General features: G+C 44.7%; 1 protein-coding gene across 1 annotated transcript in view; it reads left to right on the forward strand.

The window, feature by feature from the left end:
- The window catches only part of CNTNAP2 (contactin associated protein 2), a 1,356,273-nt gene that overhangs the window by 1,323,693 nt on the left and 9,718 nt on the right, over nucleotides 1-22,862 (forward strand). The window contains exon 23 of the mRNA XM_026479097.4: nucleotides 2,747-2,986. Coding sequence (XP_026334882.2) covers nucleotides 2,747-2,986 — 240 coding nt within the window. The remainder of the gene's footprint in view (nucleotides 1-2,746; nucleotides 2,987-22,862) is intronic.

Below are 22,862 nucleotides of genomic sequence, written 5' to 3' on the forward strand. Positions count from 1 at the left end.
ACTCTTGTCATTGTACAACATTTGTTCAGTTGTAGTACTTGGTTATTCGCAAGCTTGGTTCCCCAGCTAGGTTGCGAGCTACTTAGGGTAAATTTCTGTATTGCTCTCCGTCTTCCCGCTATAGCTGCCAGGCGGTGAATACATGCAATGAATTGAATTGAATTGAATTGATTGAATTGAATTGAATTGAATTGAATTGAATTGAACTGAACGGAACTGAATTGAAGTCCCAGCAGGTAGCAGTAGCTCCCAGCCCCAAAAGCCTGCCTTCCTGAGCCCTACTCCAAGGCTGGACAGGCTAGAAAGAATTCTCCATTTATGGACGAGAAGCAGCAGGTGGAGCTGAGGTTGTTCCCAGTTTCCCGCCACCAAGCAGCCCCTTGTTTTGGTGCCTCAACCACAGCTGTGAGCCAGATAGAAATTTGGGAAAGCAAGGAGCTGAGGTCTCCCTTCCCACCCTGGCAACAAAGAGTCACCCTGAGTCTCTTGGTCTGAGGATGCCTCAAAGGAAGGCAGATCATCGGAAGGAGGGGATAGAAACCAAATATATGAACTCTTTGCATGGAGGGCAAGTTGGTGAACCCAGAACAAGGAATTCTGATATTAGACCAAGAGACAAAGAATGAATCATTGACTTCTTATTGATTGCTTCAGTGAATCAATGAATTCATTCATTCAGTAATCCTGCAATTATTGAGGAGAAAGTGAGGAGGAAAAAGAGAACAGCCAGTGAGGGGTCAGTGGGACCAGAGCCTCTTCCTGGTCATCAGGGAGACCTTGTGACTGTGGGATTTTTTTGTTCAGTCACAGGTGCATTCGGCCTCCCCATCCTAATTGGAACATGCTCTAACTCAGTCACAGACTGAAATTTACTGCAGGAGAAAACTGGAGAATTAGTAATTAAAATGTCTATGTACTTGGCTGACTAAGCCCCTATTAGAATCCCCAGCATTACCATTCCCTGCCCATCTCTTCTGTTTCTCAAAATTCACATTGAACTAGTACAGGTTAGTCCCTGAACTGGTTCTTTAATATGATGATTAATCAATATACCCACCTCTGCCCCCAAGGCCTAAAAGCCCCCTACTGATTTCTTTCTTTATTGGGGAGTGAATTTTTATAAGACGACTTCACCTGGGTTCATTCCCCAATAAGAAACATCACCTGCTTGAAGTTCAATTTTTTAAAGAAGTAGATGGCCTTCTGTTTCCCAAAATCTGTGTTTTTCACAGTTCAAATGGAAAGGTAAATATCTCACATCCTTCTCTTTGATTTTTTTTTGAGATCTTATTTATTTATTAGAGAGAGAGCACACAAGCCGGGGGAGGGGGGAGAGGCTGAGTGAGAGCGAGAAGCAGACTCCCCACTGAGCCCCGATGCGGGTCTCAATCCCAGGACCCTGGGATCATGACCTGAGCTGAAGGCAGACACTTAACTGAATCACCCAGGCGCCCCCTTGTCCTTGGTTTGAAAAGACAGTCATCATGTTAGCATGATCTCCCGTCAAGCTACCTTGCTGTTCTCTGAAGGGCCATTTGTGCACCGCCTGGGCTGATAGCGCTGCCCAGGGCCCACGCACGTGGTCTCAAGCCTCAGCGGGTCGTAGAAGCACCTGGAGGGCTCGTGGAAGCACAGATTGCCGCCCCCTCCCCCTCCCCGGCATTCCTAACAAGTTCCCAGGTGATGCTGATGCTGCTGGTCCAGGAACCGCCTTGTGAAAACCACCCATAAGAATGGTCTAGGGCTCCTTCAACGTTCATTTCTGCTGCATAGATTGTAAAACTCTGGACAGAGGGTCAAAAAGACACTGGCTTTTACTGAGCTAACTGGTAAGACAGTATGTAGTTACAGTAATTGAAACAGTTCATTAGAAATGCCTCTATTCAGGGGCGCCTGGGTGGCACCGCGGTTAAGCGTCTGCCTTCGGCTCAGGGCGTGATCCCGGCGATCTGGGATCGAGCCCCACATCAGGCTCCTCCGCTATGAGCCTGCTTCTTCCTCTCCCACTCCCCCTGCTTGTGTTCCCTCTCTCGCTGGCTGTCTCTATCTCTGTCGAATAAATAAATAAAATATTAAAAAAAAAAAGAAATGCCTCTATTCAGATTCCTCTCTGATTTGAATGTTAGTGTAGGAAGATGTCGAACTCACAGACTGGGGGGAGGTAGCGATTCTTAACTGTGTATGTATATTTGTGATTGAGTTGGGAAAGTTTCCTAACTTCCAAAACATCCATCAGGTCCTAGCTGGGCTTCTGTAAACCTCAGAATTCCACGGGGATTGGATGTGAAAGAAAATGTGCCGTTATAGGCTACGGGAACTCTCTCTCTTCTTTTTTTTTTAAAGAATTCTGAAGAAGAAAGTAAGAATGAGGTACAAAACGGAACCATAATTTACCAGGAGGGGATTTGTTCAATATGTGTCAGAGGGAAAAAAGAAGGAGAAAGCTCAGTCAGGAGCCAGTGAATGTGGTTGGTTTCGACAATACCGCAGGTATTGGGAAGGTCTTTATGCGTGCTAGTCGTATTCTCCTCAGCCTGCCCGTTCTCTAGTAACACAGAGGTTCTTTTACAGCAAAGTCTCCAGCCCTAAACCTTATCAAGTCGTTAATATTTCATCTAAAAGAATATAACATCTTAAACTGAAACCTAGAGGAAGATTTGGACGCAGACTTTCAAAGACGAGGTGGTTTTACAGCTGGAATATAGTGAGTGGGAGAAGATTTTTATTTTCTTTCTTTATCTTTTAGAAACGGGGAAGATCGACCAAGAGATTCACAAATACAACACCCCGGGATTCACTGGGTGCCTCTCCAGAGTCCAGTTCAACCAGATTGCGCCTCTCAAGGCAGCCTTGAGACAGACGAACGCCTCGGCTCACGTGCACATTCAGGGCGAGCTGGTGGAGTCCAACTGCGGCGCCTCCCCACTGACCCTGTCCCCCATGTCGTCTGCCACGGACCCCTGGCACTTAGATCACTTGGATTCAGGTAAGGCAGTGCTGGCCAGGTTTTGTTTCCTTAAACCTCAGTTTCGTCGTCTGTAAAATGGGGTTAGTAACAGAACCGGTAAGCCTGGTAAGGCCGCCGGAGGACTAAGGGCACGAGGAAACGTGTGAGCCCAGGAGTGCTCAGCACACACCAAGTGCTCGAAAGTTACAGCCTGCAGCCTGGCTCAGAGCCAGAGGTGAATAAGGGGAAGGTAAGGGACATGGAAACTGTTGACTCTCCCTCATTGAAGCGAAATTAGGAGATGCCTAAACTGATGTCTGTGATGTGACTTTGGGATGACCTGTTCATCACTTGTTCGCCGTTGGCTTTATGACTCTCACTGCAGCCCCGCAGTCCCAGGTCCACTATCAGGAAAGATTTTTTTTTTTTAAGATTTAATTATTTATTTGAGAGGAGGTGGAGAAGCAGAGGGAGAGGAAGAGAGTCTTTTTTTTTAAGATTTTATTTATTTATTGAGAGAGAGCATAAGCAGAGGGAAATGGAGAAGCAGACTCCCCCACTGAACAGGGAACCCCACACGGGGCTCGATCCCGGCATCCCGGGATCATGACTTGAGCCAAAGGCAGACATTTAACCGGCTGAGCCACCCAGGTGCTCCAGGAAAGATTTGCCTAAAGCAATGCAGAGATCCATCTCCTGACCCTGGTATGTATGTGAATAATCCCATAGGCTTCCAGATTTTAAGAGGTCCATTTAAGCTTATAGGACTCGGGATTTAGTCCCACTCCTGCAGGCAATAAGACATGTAACTGGGAAGCTCGGGCCTACAATGAAAGGCTACGGCTCTTGGCTACAAAATGAATTGGGAGCAAATTCCGCATGCCCATGACGTCCAGTGGCAGAGAGCCATAGAGTCTTACTCTTTGCTCTACCCAGCCTGACCTTGGGCCACTTGGGTGACCTCTCCAAGCCTCTGCATTGTCACCCCTAAGGTGAAGGGTGAGGTGTGATCTCTGCGTGACCTCCAAATCTGACGGTCCACGCATCTGCGGAGCAACATGTGATGTTGCTACAGCTGAACATGGGAGAGGACGGTGCAGGCAGTGTGGCGCCAGCCCCGTCAGGGTCTCATCAGCAGGTTAAACATGGGCATGTTTCTTGACCTTGTTCCTCCGTTTCCTTGTGAATAAAATGGAGATAAAGCCACTGGGGTGCCTGGGTGGCTCAGTCGGTTAAGCGTCTGCCTTTGTCTCAGGTCATGATCCTGGGGTCCTGGGATCGAGCCCCACATCCAGCTCCCTGCTTAGCAGGGAGTCTGCTTCTCCGTCTCCCACTCCCGGTCCCGCTCCCCCTGCTCATGCTCTCTCTGTCTCTCTCTGCTTCTCTCCCTGAAATAAATAAAATCTTTTTTAAAAAATGAAGATAAGAAGACCCAGTTCCCAGAATCCTATGCAGGACGATGTCCTGAAGGCCCTCGGTGTGGTTATAGACATGTAACAAACGTTTAAGAAGTTTAGCAGCAATAATAGTAACAATGTGGTTATTATGATGTGAGACACGATTTGCCATGATGCTTGACTGTCCAGTCAAGGTGCCAGACTCTCCCCCACCCTGACTTCTAACTCATAGCAGGTCATCATGTAAACATCATGCGTCCGGTTGCCTTACACATATCCCAGCCCGTACGCCGTGTTTATCAGCTCTCATGCAGCCCTTGTCCTTGGGATTGCTTTGCCAGGATCTGTGCTGCAGAGCTTTACAAAGCTTCGAAAGAAGCCAAAATTGCCCCATTGTCAGAATAGCCAATTTACAGACTAAACAATCCTCTTTGTTCCTCACACATGGGGTCCTATAACATGATGAGGGGTGCTGTGTGCCAAGGGTGCTTATAAAGAATTCTCTTTCATGAGTGTTGTTAGGATTACACAGCGGGCTGGTTTTTCCTCATGGGCTGCCTTGAACAAAGGAAAGCATCCTAATGCCGAAAGTAGAAAAGTAGGAGTGAAAATGTAAGCTGAGAAAAGACATATGTCAGGGCTACAAAGGAACAGAGATTTCTCAGATAAATTCCTCCGGATGCCCGTGTGGACCAAGACAACGGCATGATCTTTGAAATGCCCAAGTTCTTAGGCTGTTCCAGGTACACCCTGCGTGAGGCCATGAGCGTGTGTGGTCTAAGTCGGCTGCCAAGAAACCAGTTTCAGAAACCTCTAGATACTACTCTGGGCCAATGCAAGCTTACATTCAATGGGCCTTAATTAGCAGTGTTTGCTTTATGGTCTGAGAGATACAGTTGTAGGGGCTAGACAGTTTGAGTTCATTGGTTTTTTTAAAAAATCATGCTTTACACGGGACGGTTTCATTCTTATGATTGATATAGTGAAAATGTATGTAGGGAACTTTTCTGTTATTTTTCAGTGTTTATTTTTTTTAAAGAGTATTTGAGCGAGAGAGAAAGAGAGCGCATGCGTGCACGAGCAGGGGGAGGGGCAGAGGGAGAGGAAGAAGCAGACCACCCCACCCCCCCCACCGCTGAGCAGGGCTCCATCCCAGGACCCCGAGATCATGACCTGAGCCGAAGGGAAAATGCTTAACCAACTGAACCACCCAGGCGCCCCTCAATGTTTAAATCAAATATCTGCACCCCAGACATTATGGTTGTACTGTCACATAAGGTCCATTTGCAGAGAATTGCCACTTGAATTGGACAGAGTCCTCATCCGGCGTTGACCGGCTGCTGCATCGACCTCCTTGCCAGCCATTTCCATATGTGGGGGAATGCTTATAAAGGAATTGTGTGTCTGTCTCATGAACTTTATTAAAGGGACAGGAAACAGCTTATGAACTACAAAGCAGAAGGCTTATTTAGATAACATGATTGGATTTTTTTTCCTTTAAGAAAATGAGAGAGAATGTGGGTGAAGGATTGGACAGGGAACAGAGATAAGGGAAGGTTACTTAATAGGGTCAGGGAGGAAGAACTTTCCCTCTATTCTCATGTTCTGTTTCCGGGGGCCTGCAAATTAAACTGATAGAAGGCAAGGGCTCCTGGGTGGCTCAGTCGGTTAAGCATCTGACTCTGGTTTTGGCTCAGGTCATGATCTCAGGGTCATGAAATTGAGCCCCAAGTCAGGCTCCATGATGGGTGTGGAGCCTGCTTAGGATTCTCTCTCCCTGTCCCTCTACCCTCTCCCATCCCAAAAAAATGCTGATAAAAGACAGATGAACAGGAGAAAAAAAATGTATTCCTATGCATACAGGAGCTTACAGGAGAAGTAGCTCAATAAATGGTTAGATGCTTAAATGCCTTACATAGTAAAGAAAAGGGAATGAGGAGAAAAGGCCTCTATTGGGGGGAACGTGGTTTTCTAAAAGAAAAAAAAAAACAGGAGACAAGAAAGTGTGTGATAATGCTTGTTCATGCAGCTACGAATGGTCTTTCCGTCTCCTTCAAGGCCATGGAAGTCCCTGGAGAGAGCACTTACAGCACGCTTAGTCTCTGTCTCCTTCCTGGGAGTCCCAGCCGCCCAGAAGAGAGAACGGCTGTCTCATTTCCCAGAAGGTTCCACTTTCAGTCAGCTAAAGGAAGTTCCATAAAGATTTCTTTCTGCATCTGTTGAACCCAAATGTCCTAAGCTTAAAAATCATCTTCATACCAACCCTGGGGTTCTAAGTGGACCCCCACATCAGCAAGTGCACCCTACTCTTTGGGAGCCTTTTGCTTTTTCCAGATAATCTTTCATGTGGAAATAGAGTAAGAATCTTTGCTACCAGACATTCAGAAACAAAACAACAGTATATACACAAAAATACCATCGCTGCCTGTAAGTCACATGTTACCTGAGTCTGTGTAGGGCCAGGACAGGACAAGAATGAAGGCGAGCACTAACGAGTCCTGCTTTGAAAAAAGGACAGTTGGAAGTAGATGAATTCATCTGGTGCCTTGGAAAGTGTGGTCCCGGAAGCTTGTTCCAAATGCAGAATCCCAGACCCCTAGCCCAGATGCACGAAATCAGCACCCGCATCTTAGCAAGGTCCGCAGGTGACTTAGGCACACATGGAAGTTGGAAACACCAGTCTAGTGCAGTGGTTCTCGATCTCAGATCGCCTTTGACTTACCTAGTCGGCTTTGACGAATCCTGATATCCAGGCTGCACTCCTGACCCATTAAGGCAAACCCTCTGGAGGTGAGAAACAGGTGTTCGTAGGCGGCATCCCTCCCCAGATGATTCCAGTGTGTGGTCAAGGCTGAGGATCACTCATCACATAAGAGAGAAGCTTACTAACAGCCCCCTTGGTAAGTCCTTTGAAGTCAAGTTATCAGAAGACAAGAAAATTAAATACCCAAATAATGCAAAAAAAAAAAAAATCAGTTTAAGAGAAACAGTGGAGCCTTTATGTGGTAAAATCACAAATGAAGAGGCTGTAGCAGTAAGCTTACAAAAGGTTGGGCTCCTCTGGCCATTTATTTTGTTAGGAAGCTCACCAAGATAGAGAAGTTTTATCTGAACTTGAGGAGCACCGATCTGCCTACTTACAACTGGAGAAACAGACTGAAAACAAACAAGAAATCCACAGCGTGGGGCTGGACTCGGCGGCTCTCAGGGGATCCTTAGAGAAGTGGCTGCGCCCAGGAAGGAGCCTCCATTTGCCGAAAACGTCAAATTATTTTTTCCAGTTTTTGAATGAGCTGCAAACTTTATTTGAAAGGTTATCAGGGGGGGAAATGCAGCTTTAAAATAAAGACAGTGCATTTATGAAGAATAGGGATTCCTATGGCCTTAGTAGTAAAAGGATCTTAGTGATGAACTAGGGCTACTCACTTCATACTCACACCAGGACATTTGTTTTGCAGAGACCTGGAAATTAGAATTCGAGACATCCACTCTTAGATCTTGTATTCTTTCTGCTCTCTTACATTTCTTCCTTTTACCTTAGATGATACCAAAGGATAAAAACAAAAACTGTATTCCAAGGTATGCAGGCTTCGAGTGATAAGATCTTTTCCTCTTCCATGACCCTACTAACTAAGCTACTCTTTACCTCGATAAAGCCTTTTGGGCTCTGTCACTGGTTTCCAAAATGAGGCACATTTACAGTTGGTCAGGCTGTGCACTGCGTAACTAATTTGCGTTGTAGTCTATGGCTTCTGAAGCACTGCAACATGGTGGCCTTGATCGGGGGTCACCAGATCATTATGGGAAGAAAATAGACATGGCATTACATAATATAAAGTTATTTCCTGTTCACTTCTCTTTCAGTCCTTCTAATCTTGTATAAGAGAAAGTCTCCTTTGGCTCCTGGCATGTCTTTTAACACCTCTCCCGCCCTTGCTATTCACTGTTTAATTAAAAAAAAGGGACAGGCTTGACAGGCAATGGAATTCCTCAGTAGGGATATAAAATGTAATCAATGCATTTATTTAAATAAGAAATTAGGTCAATTTAGTGAAAATAAGTAAATAAGTAGTAAATTGGGTTTTTCATGGGTTTGGCAAAAAAGGTGTAGCTGGTCCCTACATGATTGGAGTTTGGAAAACACTGGACAGTTATGACGGGAGCATCACAAACCCAAGGGCTTAGCTCGGGGCTGGTAGAGTGTGTTTTTTAGAGGGGAAATGATAAATCATGTTGATTTGATTTTAACCAATTCTGCAGTATTAGAAATATCCAGTCAATCTTTTTTCCACCTAGTTTTCCCCCCTTTGAAAACAGGTACAGCCCATTTCTAAAGCACATCGTTATGGTCGTTAGAATATTTTTATAACAGCAGTTACAAGGTAGAAAAAGCAAACCCCAGCCCTCAGTTCCGGTTTATTTAAGGATCGCAGAGCTCCAGACAATTGCTGTGATTTCCCTCTCAGGATTATGGGCTCTGTTTTTTCTCTTTGTCAAATTCAGAGAATCTTGTCTCCTTAGAATGGCATGGATTTGCCAGCAGGAAGACAACTTCAGATGGCAATGTACATTCTGCAAAATACAAAAACAAAACAAACACCAGAAAAAATAAATCCAGGAGTCTGATGCCATAAATTTTTGCACTAACAACTCCAAACTGTACATCAAGCTGTTTTATGAGGCGTGCATATTAAGTGCTGGCGTGTTTTATCACGTTCATGATATTTGGTACAAAATATATCAGACCAAAGGCCACATCCTCGGATCTTTTAAAAAATATTAACATGGAGGGGCGCCTGGGTGGCGCAGTCGCTTAAGCGTCTGACTCTGGTTTCAGCTCAGGTCATGATCTCCGGGTTGTGAGATCGAGCCCCGCTTCGGGCTCCACACTCAGTGGGAAGTCTGCTTGGAATTCTCTCTCCCTCTCCTCTCCCCCCCTCCAAATAAATTTTTTAAATATAGATTAACATAGACAAGGCACTTGAAGATATGAGATTTCATTCCCTAAGGGATCCTTTAGTTAGATTATGACTGGTTACTGTCTCGCACGACTCCTAGTCCATCCAGGTTATATTCTCAGCACAGGTGCATGGTATGTAACAGGTGCATCGCACCCCAGAGAGGCCCTGAGGAACGGGCCTCTGGTAGGTGCCGGCAGCCAAACTCCTAGTACCCGCTCTCCCCGGGAGCCCCTGGGCTCCCACCCTAGAGCGAACCCACATCTGATCCTGGGAGGCTTCTGACCAGAATTCTCACAGCTCCCTGGAGGGAAGCAGGCAGGACATGGAGGGTCCTAAAGCATTGAGCAGAGTGGAGAACAGTTAACACAAACTAGTTAAACAGTTAAACAAACAGTTAAAACAAACAGTTCTCCACCCCACCCCACCCCCGGACCAAAGGTCAGGGGTTGTCAGGAATCTGGGAGATCCAAACCCAGACTTGTCCAGTGGATTCACTCAGGTTCGCAGACCAGGTGAAAAACCAGCCCTCTTAGGAATGTGGTTCTTCTCCCAAATAAACTGGGAATTAGATGGACTGTGGTCCTTGGGATGGCTCAGTGTAACTGCCCCACTCCTGTTAGATCCCAGAATACAGTCCCCCAGGTCCTGGCCGGGAGGACTGAGGCTGCCCCTCTCCGAGGTCCTTCACCATGGGAAACAGCAAGTTGATTTCTAAAGGCTCCCCTACCTCTACTGCCATGATTTTTTATTTGATTTCTTGTCTATATTCCGATTTCCTTTCCACCATCTGAAGATAAAATATTTTTCTATCTTCATGGATATAATGAACATTTTAAAGCTCCATGTATCTATTCGGTTTCCTCCCTAATTACAAGCTGGTAGTTGGTTTTCTGTACCACCTGCAAGCACTTAAAATAATCGTTCCAGCTCTTATAATTACATCTTAATTATTTCTGAGCAGATCCCTGCTTTCATCCTTATGCTAAGATTGCATGATTAATGCATTCAATCTCTGAAACCTAATCTTTTTATTATCTGTTGTGTTTTTTGTTCCCTTCGGTGACCGAAACATGCACGTTTACTTAAGTGCAGGAACAATGATCACCCTCTTTTCTAATGTGTACTCTTCCTGCAAATGGTCCAAACTGTCCTTTTCTGTAAAAGTGCCAAGCATATGACAGAAGCCCAAGTCAAGTAGCAGATCGGAGTTACAGATTTGTGATCAAATGGTCATCGACGCTGTTCCCATCTTTTGTTTCCATAAGGAATGGCTTTCTACACATGATTTTGTTGGGTTGAGGGATGCATTTTGAATTTTGGTAGCTGTTCTACGTCACCCTCCACAGATACAGTACCTCCAGTCCAGGAAGATATGAACCCTTTTCCCCACACACTCACCAACCCAGTACATCGTAACATTCTTTTGAATTTTGCTAGATCTTATTTGAAAAAAATGAAACTTCATTGTTTTAATTTAGATTTCATTAATCATGAGGGAGATTAAGTCTCTTTCTATGTGTTAACAAGTACTTATATTTATTTTTCCACGGACTGTTTCCATTCTTTGACCAAAGATTTAGTTATATTCTTTCCTATTTGTTTGTTGGTCATTGACTACTTACTTGACTTATAAGAATTCTTTCAATGTTAGGTAAATTCGTATTTTACTACATGTTTGCATGTTTTCCCAGTTTGATCTCTAGTTTTTGAATGTATGAGGTTCTTTCCAGGTAAAAATTTTAAAATGTACCAGGTGAAATATAAAGTGTTTCGTGGCATTTGGGGTTTATGTCATGCCTTCTCCATTCAGAAATTATTTTTAAAATTATTTCACATCTTTTTTTCTAATGACCTTATTTGTAAGATTTACATAATTTTTAAAGATTTATTTATTTATTTATTTGAGAGACAGAGTGCGTGAGTGTGCCCCAGAGCACATGGAAGGGCAGCAGAGGGGGAGGGAGAGGGACAAGCAGACAGACTCTGCCCTAAGCGTGGAGCCCTACGTGGGGCTCGATCCCACGACCCCGAGCTCATGACCTGAGCTGAAATCAAGAGGTTGAGGGTTAACCAATTGAGTCACCCATGTGCCCCTCTAAGATTTACATTTTAAATCCAATTAAAATTTATTTGGACAAAAGAAGGTGGAAGTCCCACTTTTTTCTCATTGAGCTCCCATCCTCTCCTGTACCTTTACCATATTCTCAGTTGCCCTTAATATTTGAACCTGCTTCTGGACTCCCTGATCGATTACATTGATCTGACTCTTCGTGAGACAGTAGCAAGCTGTGATAATGATTCAGCTTTTATAATGGCATTTAGTGTCTCATAAAGCTGGTTTCCCTTCTATTCTCTTTTTCAAAATTTCCCTATCCTTGCACACTTACTTTTCCCATGTGGTGTTAGAATTCCAGTCATTTCATTGGGACCCTCTAGAAAGTTTATTGAGATCGAATTTTATGTGTAAGTTAATTGCAGGATAATTGACATCTGTACAACTAATGTTTCCCTGTCCAGCAAGAGAATGTCTTTCCATTCATCATGTCTTCCCGTCCATACAAAATTCATATGAATATAACTTTAAAACATTTCCTGAGAGAAATCTTATTTCTCTTTTTTGGCAAAGTGATTCAAAACAAAAACCAAAAAAATCCTCCCTATGTTAAGGTAAGCTAATTCGGCACCTAATTACATTAGCAGAATCCTTCATAGCAGCACCCAGATGAATATAATATAAATATTTGATTAAATATAATTGGTCAATAATTTGATCAAATATAAATATTTGATTAAATATAAATGAGACAAGGTATGTGCGCACCAAGGGCTGTCTTAGGTTTCTACCTAGTATATAACATGTCATATATATATATATATATACATCTTAGGGATTCCTGCAGATGTATGATATCTTAAGGACTCTTGTTTTGCTAAGTCTTATCAGGGTTAGGTGTTAAATAATATCGAATGCCATTTCAACATCTGTTGGACATGAACCAGTTCTTTCTCTTCCGTGATAAAATAATGGGGTGCATTGTAGCACTAGGTCCCCAAATAGTGAACCAAGCTTTCATTCCTAGCGTGAACCACATGTAATCATGGAGAGACATCTCTCAAGGTATAACTAAAGTAATTTTACTAAAACTTTTAGTGGTTTGGTTTTTGTTTGTTTGTTTTTTTTTACATTAATAATTCTTGGGTGAGATAGGTTTGTAGCATCCATCTACTTTTTTTGTGGGGTGAAGATTGGGGTCTTAAACTTATGCCAGCTTCAAAGAAAGGGTCCACACAGCCAGAAATGTAAAGAGGCCTCTAGGAGAGCAGTCTCAGACTGGCCAGAAAGGAAACCGGGACCTCAGTCCTACAACCGCAAAGGCGGAGTTCTGCCAACGAGCCTGAGCTTGGAAACAAATGTTTCTTTAGAGCCTCCAGACAAGAACTCAGCCCTGAGGGCACCGTGACTTCAGTCTTGGGATCCCCAGTCCCACCGCGCTGGATTTGTCCACTGCTTCCCAACTAGTGGAATAACAAGTGTCATCCGAACTTTAAGGAGCTTGGAATCACCTGGAAATTCGTGAATGAGATTCAGTAGGTCAGAAGTGGGATTTGAGATTCTGCATTTCTAACAAGCCCCCAGGTGACGCTGATGCTGTGGGCCCATGGGCCTCACTGTGCATGGCAAGCATATAAGTAGCTTTCGAGCGTCATCTGAACCTTGTGAATTTAATAGTCTGACCCCGTGCGGCGCTGGGGTAGCTCAGTCGGTTGAGCGTCCGAATCTCGGTTTCAGCTGAGGTCCTGATATCAGGGTTGTGGGATCGGCCCCCTTTCGGGCTCCACACTTAGGGTGGTGATTGCTTGGGACTCTCCCCCTCTCCCTCTCCCCCTCCCCCACCCTCTCTCTCTAAAATAAATAAATCTTTAAAAAAATACATAGACTTTCCCTGTAAAACCAGTGGAGCTTACCGGTTTTGTGTTTTGTTTTGCTTTGTTTTATATTGTTTTGTTTTTTGGTGGGCATAGCTCTTTGACAACTCTCAATTTCTTTTCTGATAATTGGTTTAATTAGATTTTCTTTGTCATCTATAATCATTTCTGTTCTATTTTTCCAGACATCTGTGCTTTTAATCTAGGTTTTCAAATTCATTTCCATAATTGAACAAAATAAGTTTTTATAATTAATTTCCATTCTCCAGAAAATTCCTCCTTCAAATATTTTATACTAGGTTTAGGTTTCCCCCCCTTTTCTTATTGATCATATTATCTGACTTGGGGTTTGTGTTTGGTTTTTTTTTTTTTAAAGAACCAGCTCTGGATTTGTTCTATCATGTTTCTGCTTTCTCTTACCAGTTGCTTTTATCTTGATTTCTTTACATGTGTATTCACTGCTCTTTAACTTTGTGATTTGAATGTTTAATGCTCTCATTTTCATTGTTGGTGTGTGTGTGACATCCCCTTACAGAGGCATGTGAACCAAAGTTAACAAATCTGAGCTCTGAGCCCAAGACTCACTTCTGTGACCTCATCTCCCAGAGGCAATGTCTTGGCATAAATGCTTTTATCTAAGCACCTGAAAAGCCTCTGGAGATCACCTGACTTGCTACAGCACCTCCCCACCCCCTTCCCACCCCCATGTCACTGAAAGAACAGATCTGGCAGGCTTGCATTTTGCAAAGCAGTGGGGGCCAGGGATTGAGAATTAGGGATGTAAGTGGCTGTGGTGCAAGGCAGCCGGTTGCCGCCCCCCTGTCAGCCCCACCCCTACACTCCAGCCCCTCCGCACCCCTGCTGGCTCCCTAGTGGCTCCTGTGTCTGACAGGTGGAGGGGAGAGTGCTGCCCAAGGATTCCATTCTTTCCTAACCAAGACTATCTAACTCCCTTGAACTCCACTGTGGAAAAATCAGAAGGGGCTCAAACATCCAGCTTTGGGACCACGTGTCAGCCGTTCTTTCCTCCCTCCTGTGGGATTCTGTTTCAGTCCAATTTTCCTCTCCCCTTCTCGCCCTTTGTCCCTCACAGTAGATTTGAAAGCCAAGGAGGTTAGGATTCTGTTGGTCTTCTCTCTGTGCTCTGCGCCCTCCGACACTACAGCACCTGGCCCCGTCCTTAGAGCCCGGCTCCCCTAGGTCTGTGCCTGGCCAGCCTCTCCTCCTCCTAGCCTGTCACGTGGGGCTGGGGAGGGCAGGGGAACACTGGGCACGTTGCTATGGTGACTTCCCTGTTGACAGCAGAACCACTGAGTCCAGCAGGTCCCACTGTCCATTTTTGCCTCCTTCTTGTGTCGTAGAAATGTTACGAGAAGCCCATGAAAGTGAAGCAGGTTTGAGCTCAGTGTTGTCCAGGGATGTTTGAGCCTGACCTTGGCTCCATCAGACCCCTGTCCGACGCTTCCTACTGCGCTCTGTCTGGGAATATCCGTCCATACCCCTTGGAGCCGTTCAGGGGGAGTGTAGCATCTTCCAGATGAATCTGGCGTTACTTCCTTTACTGACTTGTCACTCGGAAAGACTGTTGTCAGAATCCCTAGGTGATCACTATCTAGATGAAGTGTTGGACCCAACACCATCCGCTTTTCAGAAAAAAAAAGTCACTCTAAACCCCAGTAACAAATAGGTGATAAGTTGTTTTTCTCATTTGAAAAGATCTTTGGTTGATTCCCCAGGCTCTGCACAGACTACTCAGAAATGTCTAGAGACCCAGGGGAATTCTTGATTCTGCTGCTGAGTTTCCACCTGAGAGCAATCCCAGAAGGCTTTGGGGAAAAAAAGTAAAATCAACTTTATGTTAAAATGTAAATGTACGTAAAAATCGATGTTGATGTGGTTGCAATTATTTTAAACAGAGAGGGAGACGGGTTGCTCTGAAATGTCCCCCTTGGAAAAGCTAAAGTGGTTTTCAAGAAATTACTTGGGAATTTTAACTTTTAGAAACCTGGGGTGGATAAAGACAGAAACGATGGCTTAGATTTGTGAGTGACTTTAACGGCGAAAATGCTGTCGACGCCGGTTTTGTTTTCTGCTGGCGGTGCGCCTGTGTGGTATGTTTGGACATTATTAGCCACCTTTTAAAGATAAGAAAAATCGACTCAAAATAAATGCATTCATTCCCTCGGTGACCCCCTGAGCAGCTGCGGCAGTGACTAGCTCGGGTCTGGGGGCACATCGGCATCAGCGGGGAGCTTTCTAAAACTCCGATGCCTGCTCCCCGCCCCCGAGAGAGTCTTACCGTGCAGGCGAGACTGAGCCAAGTGCCCCCGTGTTTAAAGCACCTCGCTCAAAACTATACAGAGACTAGCATTATCGGGTCTGAGATTCAGGTATACTCACTCCAGATTCAGTGCATTTCCCACTTTTCCTTCCTCTCAAAAGAAATCTGAAATTCAAATGTAAAAGAATTCCAGTTCTCATTCAGAGTTGTGTTCCTGCCTCCTGTCAGCCCTTCAACATAATGCAGAAGTCTGAAATCATGATCTGTCTCTAGAGGTGAAATCCCTGCTACTCAGTACACCTTCCCTTTCTTTTTCTTCCCGCTTTCTCTTTTCCGATATGGACTAAGTCATCCCCAAGACGGCTAGAGCCAATTAAGTATTTTTTCACAGTCTGTTGACATGAATGAGGAGAGCTGTGTCAGAACCACATGGCTTGTACGGGAAGTTTATCACGTCTCGATAATGATGTGAGCCAGCACTGGGGAGAAATCTATTTGTGGAAGACACTGGGAAGCTTTAATTTATTGTACAAGGTTCTCTTTGATGACCCTTAGTCATTCCACCTGTCAACAAGCAAAGACAGTTGTCTTCTGAGATCCGAGGTTAATTCGAGAAGAGAGCGGTTCAAAAGACAGCAGAAATATCTAGCATGAGAGTTGTATATTCAGTTTTATGAGGTCAGCCTTCTTGAAAGAAAAGGCATTGTCTTGGGATTGGGATTATGAATTTTCACTGGTGCTAATGCAGCTGAAAAGAGTATTTCAAAAGCAAGATCCCAACTGGGCATTGATAAAAGACTTAAAGTCTGTGCAGAATTAATTTTTAAAAGCACTTTTCGGTTTGCGCTCTCCCCCCCTTCTAGCAGACCACACAGTGGAGGCAGACCCAGTCAGCAGGCTGTGGTCTGGTGTATACCACTGTGTTCTCAGAAACCCTCCTTCTCTGCATACTGGCTTCTGAACTCTTAGGGATAAAAAGGGTGCATTTTACATTTTGATGAGATAGCGGGTACAACACAGACCTCCTACAAAGGCCAAACCATGTGGTTATTGACAGAGCCAGTGCCTAGAGAGCAAGGCGTATTCATCAGCTGAAGCAGAAGACCGCCTTTTCTGCAAGTCGAGATATAGATGTTACAGCAGATTAAATGTTTTTAAAATGCATTTTATTATTCACTGTACTACCTCCAAAGACATACAACGATGACAAAAGCAGATCAGCAGTAGCCAGCGGTTTCCGAAAGAGCTGCCCACAGTCAAATTACAGCCTTTGAATTTACTAGAAATTTCCATAAAGGGGGAGTCAAAGGATACGTTCATCCTTGCCTGATTCCTCAAATGATTCAGTGGGCCTAAATATTCTCGCAAATGATGAAACTCGTGTCTGGGGTAGATTTCAGGTGATGAGGAAGTATTTTCCCCAATTCCGGAAGTCCAAAACCTTCACTGATATTTGCTTGATGCCTCATGGATATGTTTCTCAGCAGAAGTCTGGAGACAAGAGCTTCAGGGCCTTCTGGAGGTGTTGGTCTTCTGAGCGGTGCTACTGCGACCACTGTCCGAGAGGAAAGGTGAATCCTTCGCGAAATGTCTGTAAAAGACACGTTTGGGGCTTGTTCACCACGACTGGTATCTTCCCATCCTCGTGTTCTCAGCCACCCTGTCCCTGGAAACTGAGACTATTTCCACTCTTCAGCAGACAACCAATTCTTGTTAATACTGCTTTGCCAATAATTAACCACAAATAGTATTAGCTGAGACGCCTGCGTACTGGGTGTGTTCACCGGGCTTGGTAAATGAGTCTGTAACCGTGACCCAGCATTTCATCCAGTGATAGTCGCCTGGAGCTTTGGAATGTTGGTCACACCACGTTCCTCTGTGGCTGCGGGCCTTCCACCCTGAGCTGGCTGCCTCCTGTCCCAGCCTCTACCCATGCAAGAGCCAGCAGCAAGGAGATCAGAATTCTTTCAAAAAACAAATCAATTCCAGAAAAATCAACAACCCAGCATTTTGGAAAATATGTCTGTTTTTCTCTCCTTGTGTGCTTTCAAATGCAAATGTTCCATCAAGAACCTAGGTGCCAATATCACAATATTTCCCCCCACCCATACACTTGCTTTAAAGGATCGATTGTGTTATTTTTTTTTTAACCCAGAAAGGTCTCCAAGGACATGCCTTAGATAACCATTTAACTCCTTAGCTATTTTTTTGAGACTGCTGTTAATATTGGCTAGCGATAGACTCTCCCTCCCCCCCGCATTCAAAATATCAAAGAATCAAACTCAGAATTTAAAGTGGAGTCCCTACGGTGGCTTTCGCAACACTGAAAGGAACAGGACTAAAGGAAATGGAACAGGGGGTGTTTGTCTTGCAACTCATTGAAAACACACAAGTGGTTCAGCCAAAAAACCAAAAACAAGCAAAACCAAAGTTTCTCGGAAGGAATTCTTTCAATTCCCTCTCAGACACCACATTAAAGTCAAGGCATAATAAGAGCCGGAGATACGAACCACCAAAGGTCTCTGTTCAAGCTCTGCCACTCCAGGTGGGGTTTATAGTCAAGCAGCCTGTAGAAATGCAGATTCCGAGGCCCCACCCCAGACAACTCAGTTGCACTGTGTCACTGGGGGCTGTCTAAACTTTTTCTTCTTCCTTGTACGTCAGTCTTTTAAAAATTTTTTTTAATTTAAATTCAATTTAATTAACATATAGTGTATTATTACTTTGAGGGGTAGAATTCAGTGATTGGTCAGTTGCATATAACACCCTGTGCTCATCACATCATGTGCGCTCCTTAATGCCCGTCACCCAGTTACCCCATCCCCTGCTCATCTCCCCTCCAGCAACCCTCAGTTTGTCCCCTAGAGTTAAGCGTCTCCTATATTGCATTCTGATGTGCCCTTAGGGTGCCTACACACCACCCGGGATGCTGTGAAAATGCAGGTTCCAACGAAGTTGGAAGTGCCAGCCCCGGAAGGGGTGTGGGGGATCCTGCTGCCGCTGAGTCTGGAGTGGAAACCCTGTCATCCCTCCCTAAGGGGGTTAAATCAATCATATTGCCCCAGATCTGGGGCTTCTGCATCCCTGATATCAGCATGGATTTATTTACGCCCCGTGGCAGAAGAAGGCAGTGATTGCTCACCTCGGCAGACAGGGGTGTGGCAGCCCTCGTCATGAAGGGAGCACCACACCACCGGGCTCCCCAGCCCTCACTCTGGGGCTCCCTGATCTAGGCTTGCAAGGCTCGGCTTGAGAGCTACAGTAAGATGCATGGGAAGCAGCTTCAGTGAGTCCAAAGGGCACACGCTTAGGTGTCCGGCACCCCCCCGCTGCAGGACTCTGAACACGGCATGGGATTTAGCCTCTTCCACGGTAGAGAGATGATGAGGGATCCAATCTGTGAAAGCCATCACGGCCTCTGATCTGGGAGTGCCCAGGACATCATCCAGCAAGGGCTTTGACAGCTGACTCAGAAACAATTGTAACTAACATGGAAGAAGAAACAGTTTGCCCGCCTGAGCGGTAACAAGACACCTTTGTCCAAGTGAGAATGGGTACCATGTGTCTTACCCATGTTTATTTCATGGACTACAAAGTCTGAGCTTCTATCAGTAACAAGCTATTTCCAGTTCAAATACCTATTTATAGTTTATCAGACAAAAGAATGCGGTGTCAGCCTAGTCTGGGAATATGGGCAAATCTTTCTTGCTAAAAGGCAACTGAGACAATTCAGAGTTGGCCTAAAAAAAAAAGAAAAAGAAAAAATGAAAGGAGGGAATCTAATATAATCAATAGCCCATTCGGTTCTTTTGTGTAGGAGTTAGCATTATTTAAACAATCAGACATACAGCAGATGATGACCAGGTCCTCTATTCTGTGTATTGTCACCTAAGGAACCTCTTTTGGTCACTGGATCTCTGACACCCGGGCAAGCAGCTGCCACTCGCTCCCTCCTTTAAGAAGCTGGAAATGGAAGGCTTGTTTAACTTCTCAAGTCAGAAGCCAAAATCCCTACTCTCTTCCCCAGTTGAAATTGAAATCGTGGCTGGCTATCTTTCTGCAAAAACGGAAGAGTGTAGAGGTATAAACACAAGACTGAGGCTTGTGTGGATATGTGCCACACTCTGTTTGCCTGGATAAAAACCTGGTGGGCTTGAGAAATCTCTCCCTCCTGAGAACGTGATCAGCCATAGCCTCTCTGAAAATAAAACAACATCCCCTTATATCTTCACCATCTTAGTCGGCCACCATTTGTGTTCTTATGTTTCTAAAATATCAGTCAGTAGTGAATGGCTAAAACAAATTATTTGAAAAAATAAAATTTTCTGCCATCGAGCTCAGATTAGAAGAGAGAATAAAGCGAAATGAAACAAAGACACTGGGAGGAACAAAGACACATATACATCATCCGGCCCAGCCCCCACTGCAAAAATCATGTGGCAATCTAAATTAAATTATAACTAATAGCAGCAGTTTTGTTCAAGTATCTCAAATTATCACTTTAGATGCTGAAGCTCAAGTGGTTTCCATGGCGATATTTTCTCTAGGAGATGTCAGCTACTATCTAATTTTTTTGTCCCTGATATATGACAACCTGAAGCTTTTAGTGCCTTTCATTTGGGGGGTTTTATGGTAGATAATCTCGATTTATTTTTATATGCATTTAAATGTGTGTTTTATTTGCAATTGGTTTCTGAGCCCAAAGTCTACAATTTTACATATTTTGAAACTTAGTAAATAAGAACCGTAACTATTTATCTCGTGTAGTGAAAAAAAAAAAAAAAAGCTTCACTACTCCATCCTCTCCCTGCCTGCTCAACGGGACAAGTAAGAAATTTGAGGCTAAAGAACTCAAATCTCTCTTTAATATTCTGTTCTTACAACTGTCTTTTAAATCATGTATTTGTACTTCAGCACCTGCTTGGACACATCCTCGGGTAATTTCTCACATTCTATAAATGCGATCAACCATTAGATTCTGACAGTGATGTTTTAAAATACAATTTGCACTATTCATGATTTCACAAGTGTCCCATGATGGTAATAACCACTGTCTCTGTGCTGTTTGGGCCCATGAGGGACTCCGATCTAGAACCAAGGGAGTACCGGTCTTCAGTTCTCCTACAGTGTGGAGGCAGAGGTGACTGCATTGTTCGGCCGGTCCCGTCACTATGTGGAATTATCCTTTGTCAGATAAAATGTCCCTCATGCTCAGCTTTCGAAGCCAGACAAGTGCAGTCAGAAGCTTTTATATTAACCTTGGCTTCCCCAGGCAGGCCGCCAACCACAGTGAAAATAACTGGGCTAAATGAGTTCGTTGCCTTAAACCCACGCAGTCGTGTTGATGATTTGCTAGAACCAGTGTTGACCATGTACGGTGATGGGGAACCACTTCTCCTAGTCCTGCCTTTACCGTGTTTATTTTCATATCAGAAACAGTTCAGCTTAGTGTTTCACAAGTGGTTTCTGGAGCCAGTGTCCCAGCTCTACTGGCTTACTGGTCACGGGACCTCAGACAAGCTTTCAGCCTTCCCAAATGGGCTGAATATGCCAGGATCTCGAGGTTCCATATGGGGATGAATTGAGTTAATACGTGAAAAGGACTTAGGCAGCGCCTGACTTGTAGGAAGTGCTGTTACATTCCCTAAATAGCTTGCTCCTGAAATTTGAATTTCATGTACATTTACGTGTCATGCTCCACAATGGAAGGAAAACGCTTCCGGGTTGATTCTACCCACGGCTTGCTCTTCTGGGCCCTAATGTGAGGAGTCACCCAAATGATGAGTAATTTTATAATCCTAGAACTCAGAGGTTTACTACTCATCACACAGAAACAACCTACCTTATGACTGGGGGCCTTGTGTGACGTCCCTCGCCTCCTGGCAGGTGGGGTTCAGAATTTGCCCCCCGGCACTCAGGAGCCCCGTTCATCTCTGCTGCAAGGAAAGGGCACCCCCCCTCACTGCTGCACAGCACTCAGAATAAGAGGTGCGGGTCACCCTGTCTTTTGCTTTCCTGGTAAATCCCTCCAAGAATGCAGCAAAGGGAAGGGCAAAACGCCTTTGGAACCAGAATAAAGCATTCATGCTTTCTATTCTTTTGGGGGGAGGAAAGCATATTTTTACTCACCCAGTTCTAAGATCTGATCACTTTACTGTATATGTATAATTATGGGGAGCAACACCCCCCAGGCCTGCTCTTAAAAGTGTGTTTGCTGTTTCCTTCCTTGCTTTCAACCTGAAGATGGAGGAAGAGGGAAAATGCCCCAGTACTGAGCTCTCAGATCGCTTCTCATGTGGCAAAGACAGTGTCCGTGTGTCGAGGGTGAATCTGACCCGTGTCTGAATATGTTTGGGGCCTATGATCTGTTTTCCTTCTCTGGGTGAGAAGGGCAGTAGGAGTGCACATAGGGCTCTGAAACCTCAGCCAGACTCTTCAACAAGCACGTGTGTGGGTGAAGAATCGCTCATCATCGATTCTTCCAGCAACGTGTTCTGCCCCTCCCACACTGGGCAGGAAAGGGGAGGAGAACTAATCTCTAGGTGTGCAAAGGAGACCTGGTCTGTGCATGGTCAGTAGAATGGGGGTGGCCAGACAGACAAGAGGACATGAGCAAGGGAAGTAAGCAAAAATATACACGTTTCTGTGAGACACTGAATCAGAGCTGACGTAGTGCCATGCTTTCAGAGGTTATCGTCACGTTCTATTATTCGGAAATCCAGGAGAAATTGTATTGAATATAATCTTTGCCTATTTGATGCAAGTCTGGTCTTGAGACTGTTAATATCTAGAGTCTGATTTTTGTTTGGTTTTGTTTGGTTTTGTTTTTTTGAAGTAGACTCCGTGCCCAACATGGGACTCAAATTCATGACCCCAAGATCAAGAGTCACGTGCTCTACCAACTGAACCAGCCAGTCTGTTTAGACCTACTCATGACATTTCCCAAATTATAGGTTCCTTGATACTGCCGCACCTCTGGAGTGGCTCAGCTCTCGGAGCAGGCCGGGCGTGGGACGGAGCAGAATGGCGCACGTGTCGTCGTGAGCTTTGTGCTCTGGTCTCACTCACGCCTCTTGGTTTCCATGTTTCCCAATGTGCATTTCCCAGAGGATGTCGGGACCCTTCACAGTTGCCGTGAAATCATTTCAAATATATCTATCAAAATAGCAATTGCTGTGCTTGCCAGAATAAAACAGATCTGCCTCAAGCGGGTAAGGACTCACACACACTAGGACAACCAGGCTTAAGTTATAAATAAAGCCATGAAAATAGGGGTGCTCACGTGAGAACCAGAGCCCTGCCCGTTGAATTCTGTAAGGAGTCCTCTTGCACCTGAGGGTTTCCCACTG

Source organism: Ursus arctos, unplaced genomic scaffold (genome assembly GCF_023065955.2).
Source record: "Ursus arctos isolate Adak ecotype North America unplaced genomic scaffold, UrsArc2.0 scaffold_3, whole genome shotgun sequence".
Taxonomy (NCBI): domain Eukaryota; kingdom Metazoa; phylum Chordata; class Mammalia; order Carnivora; family Ursidae; genus Ursus; species Ursus arctos.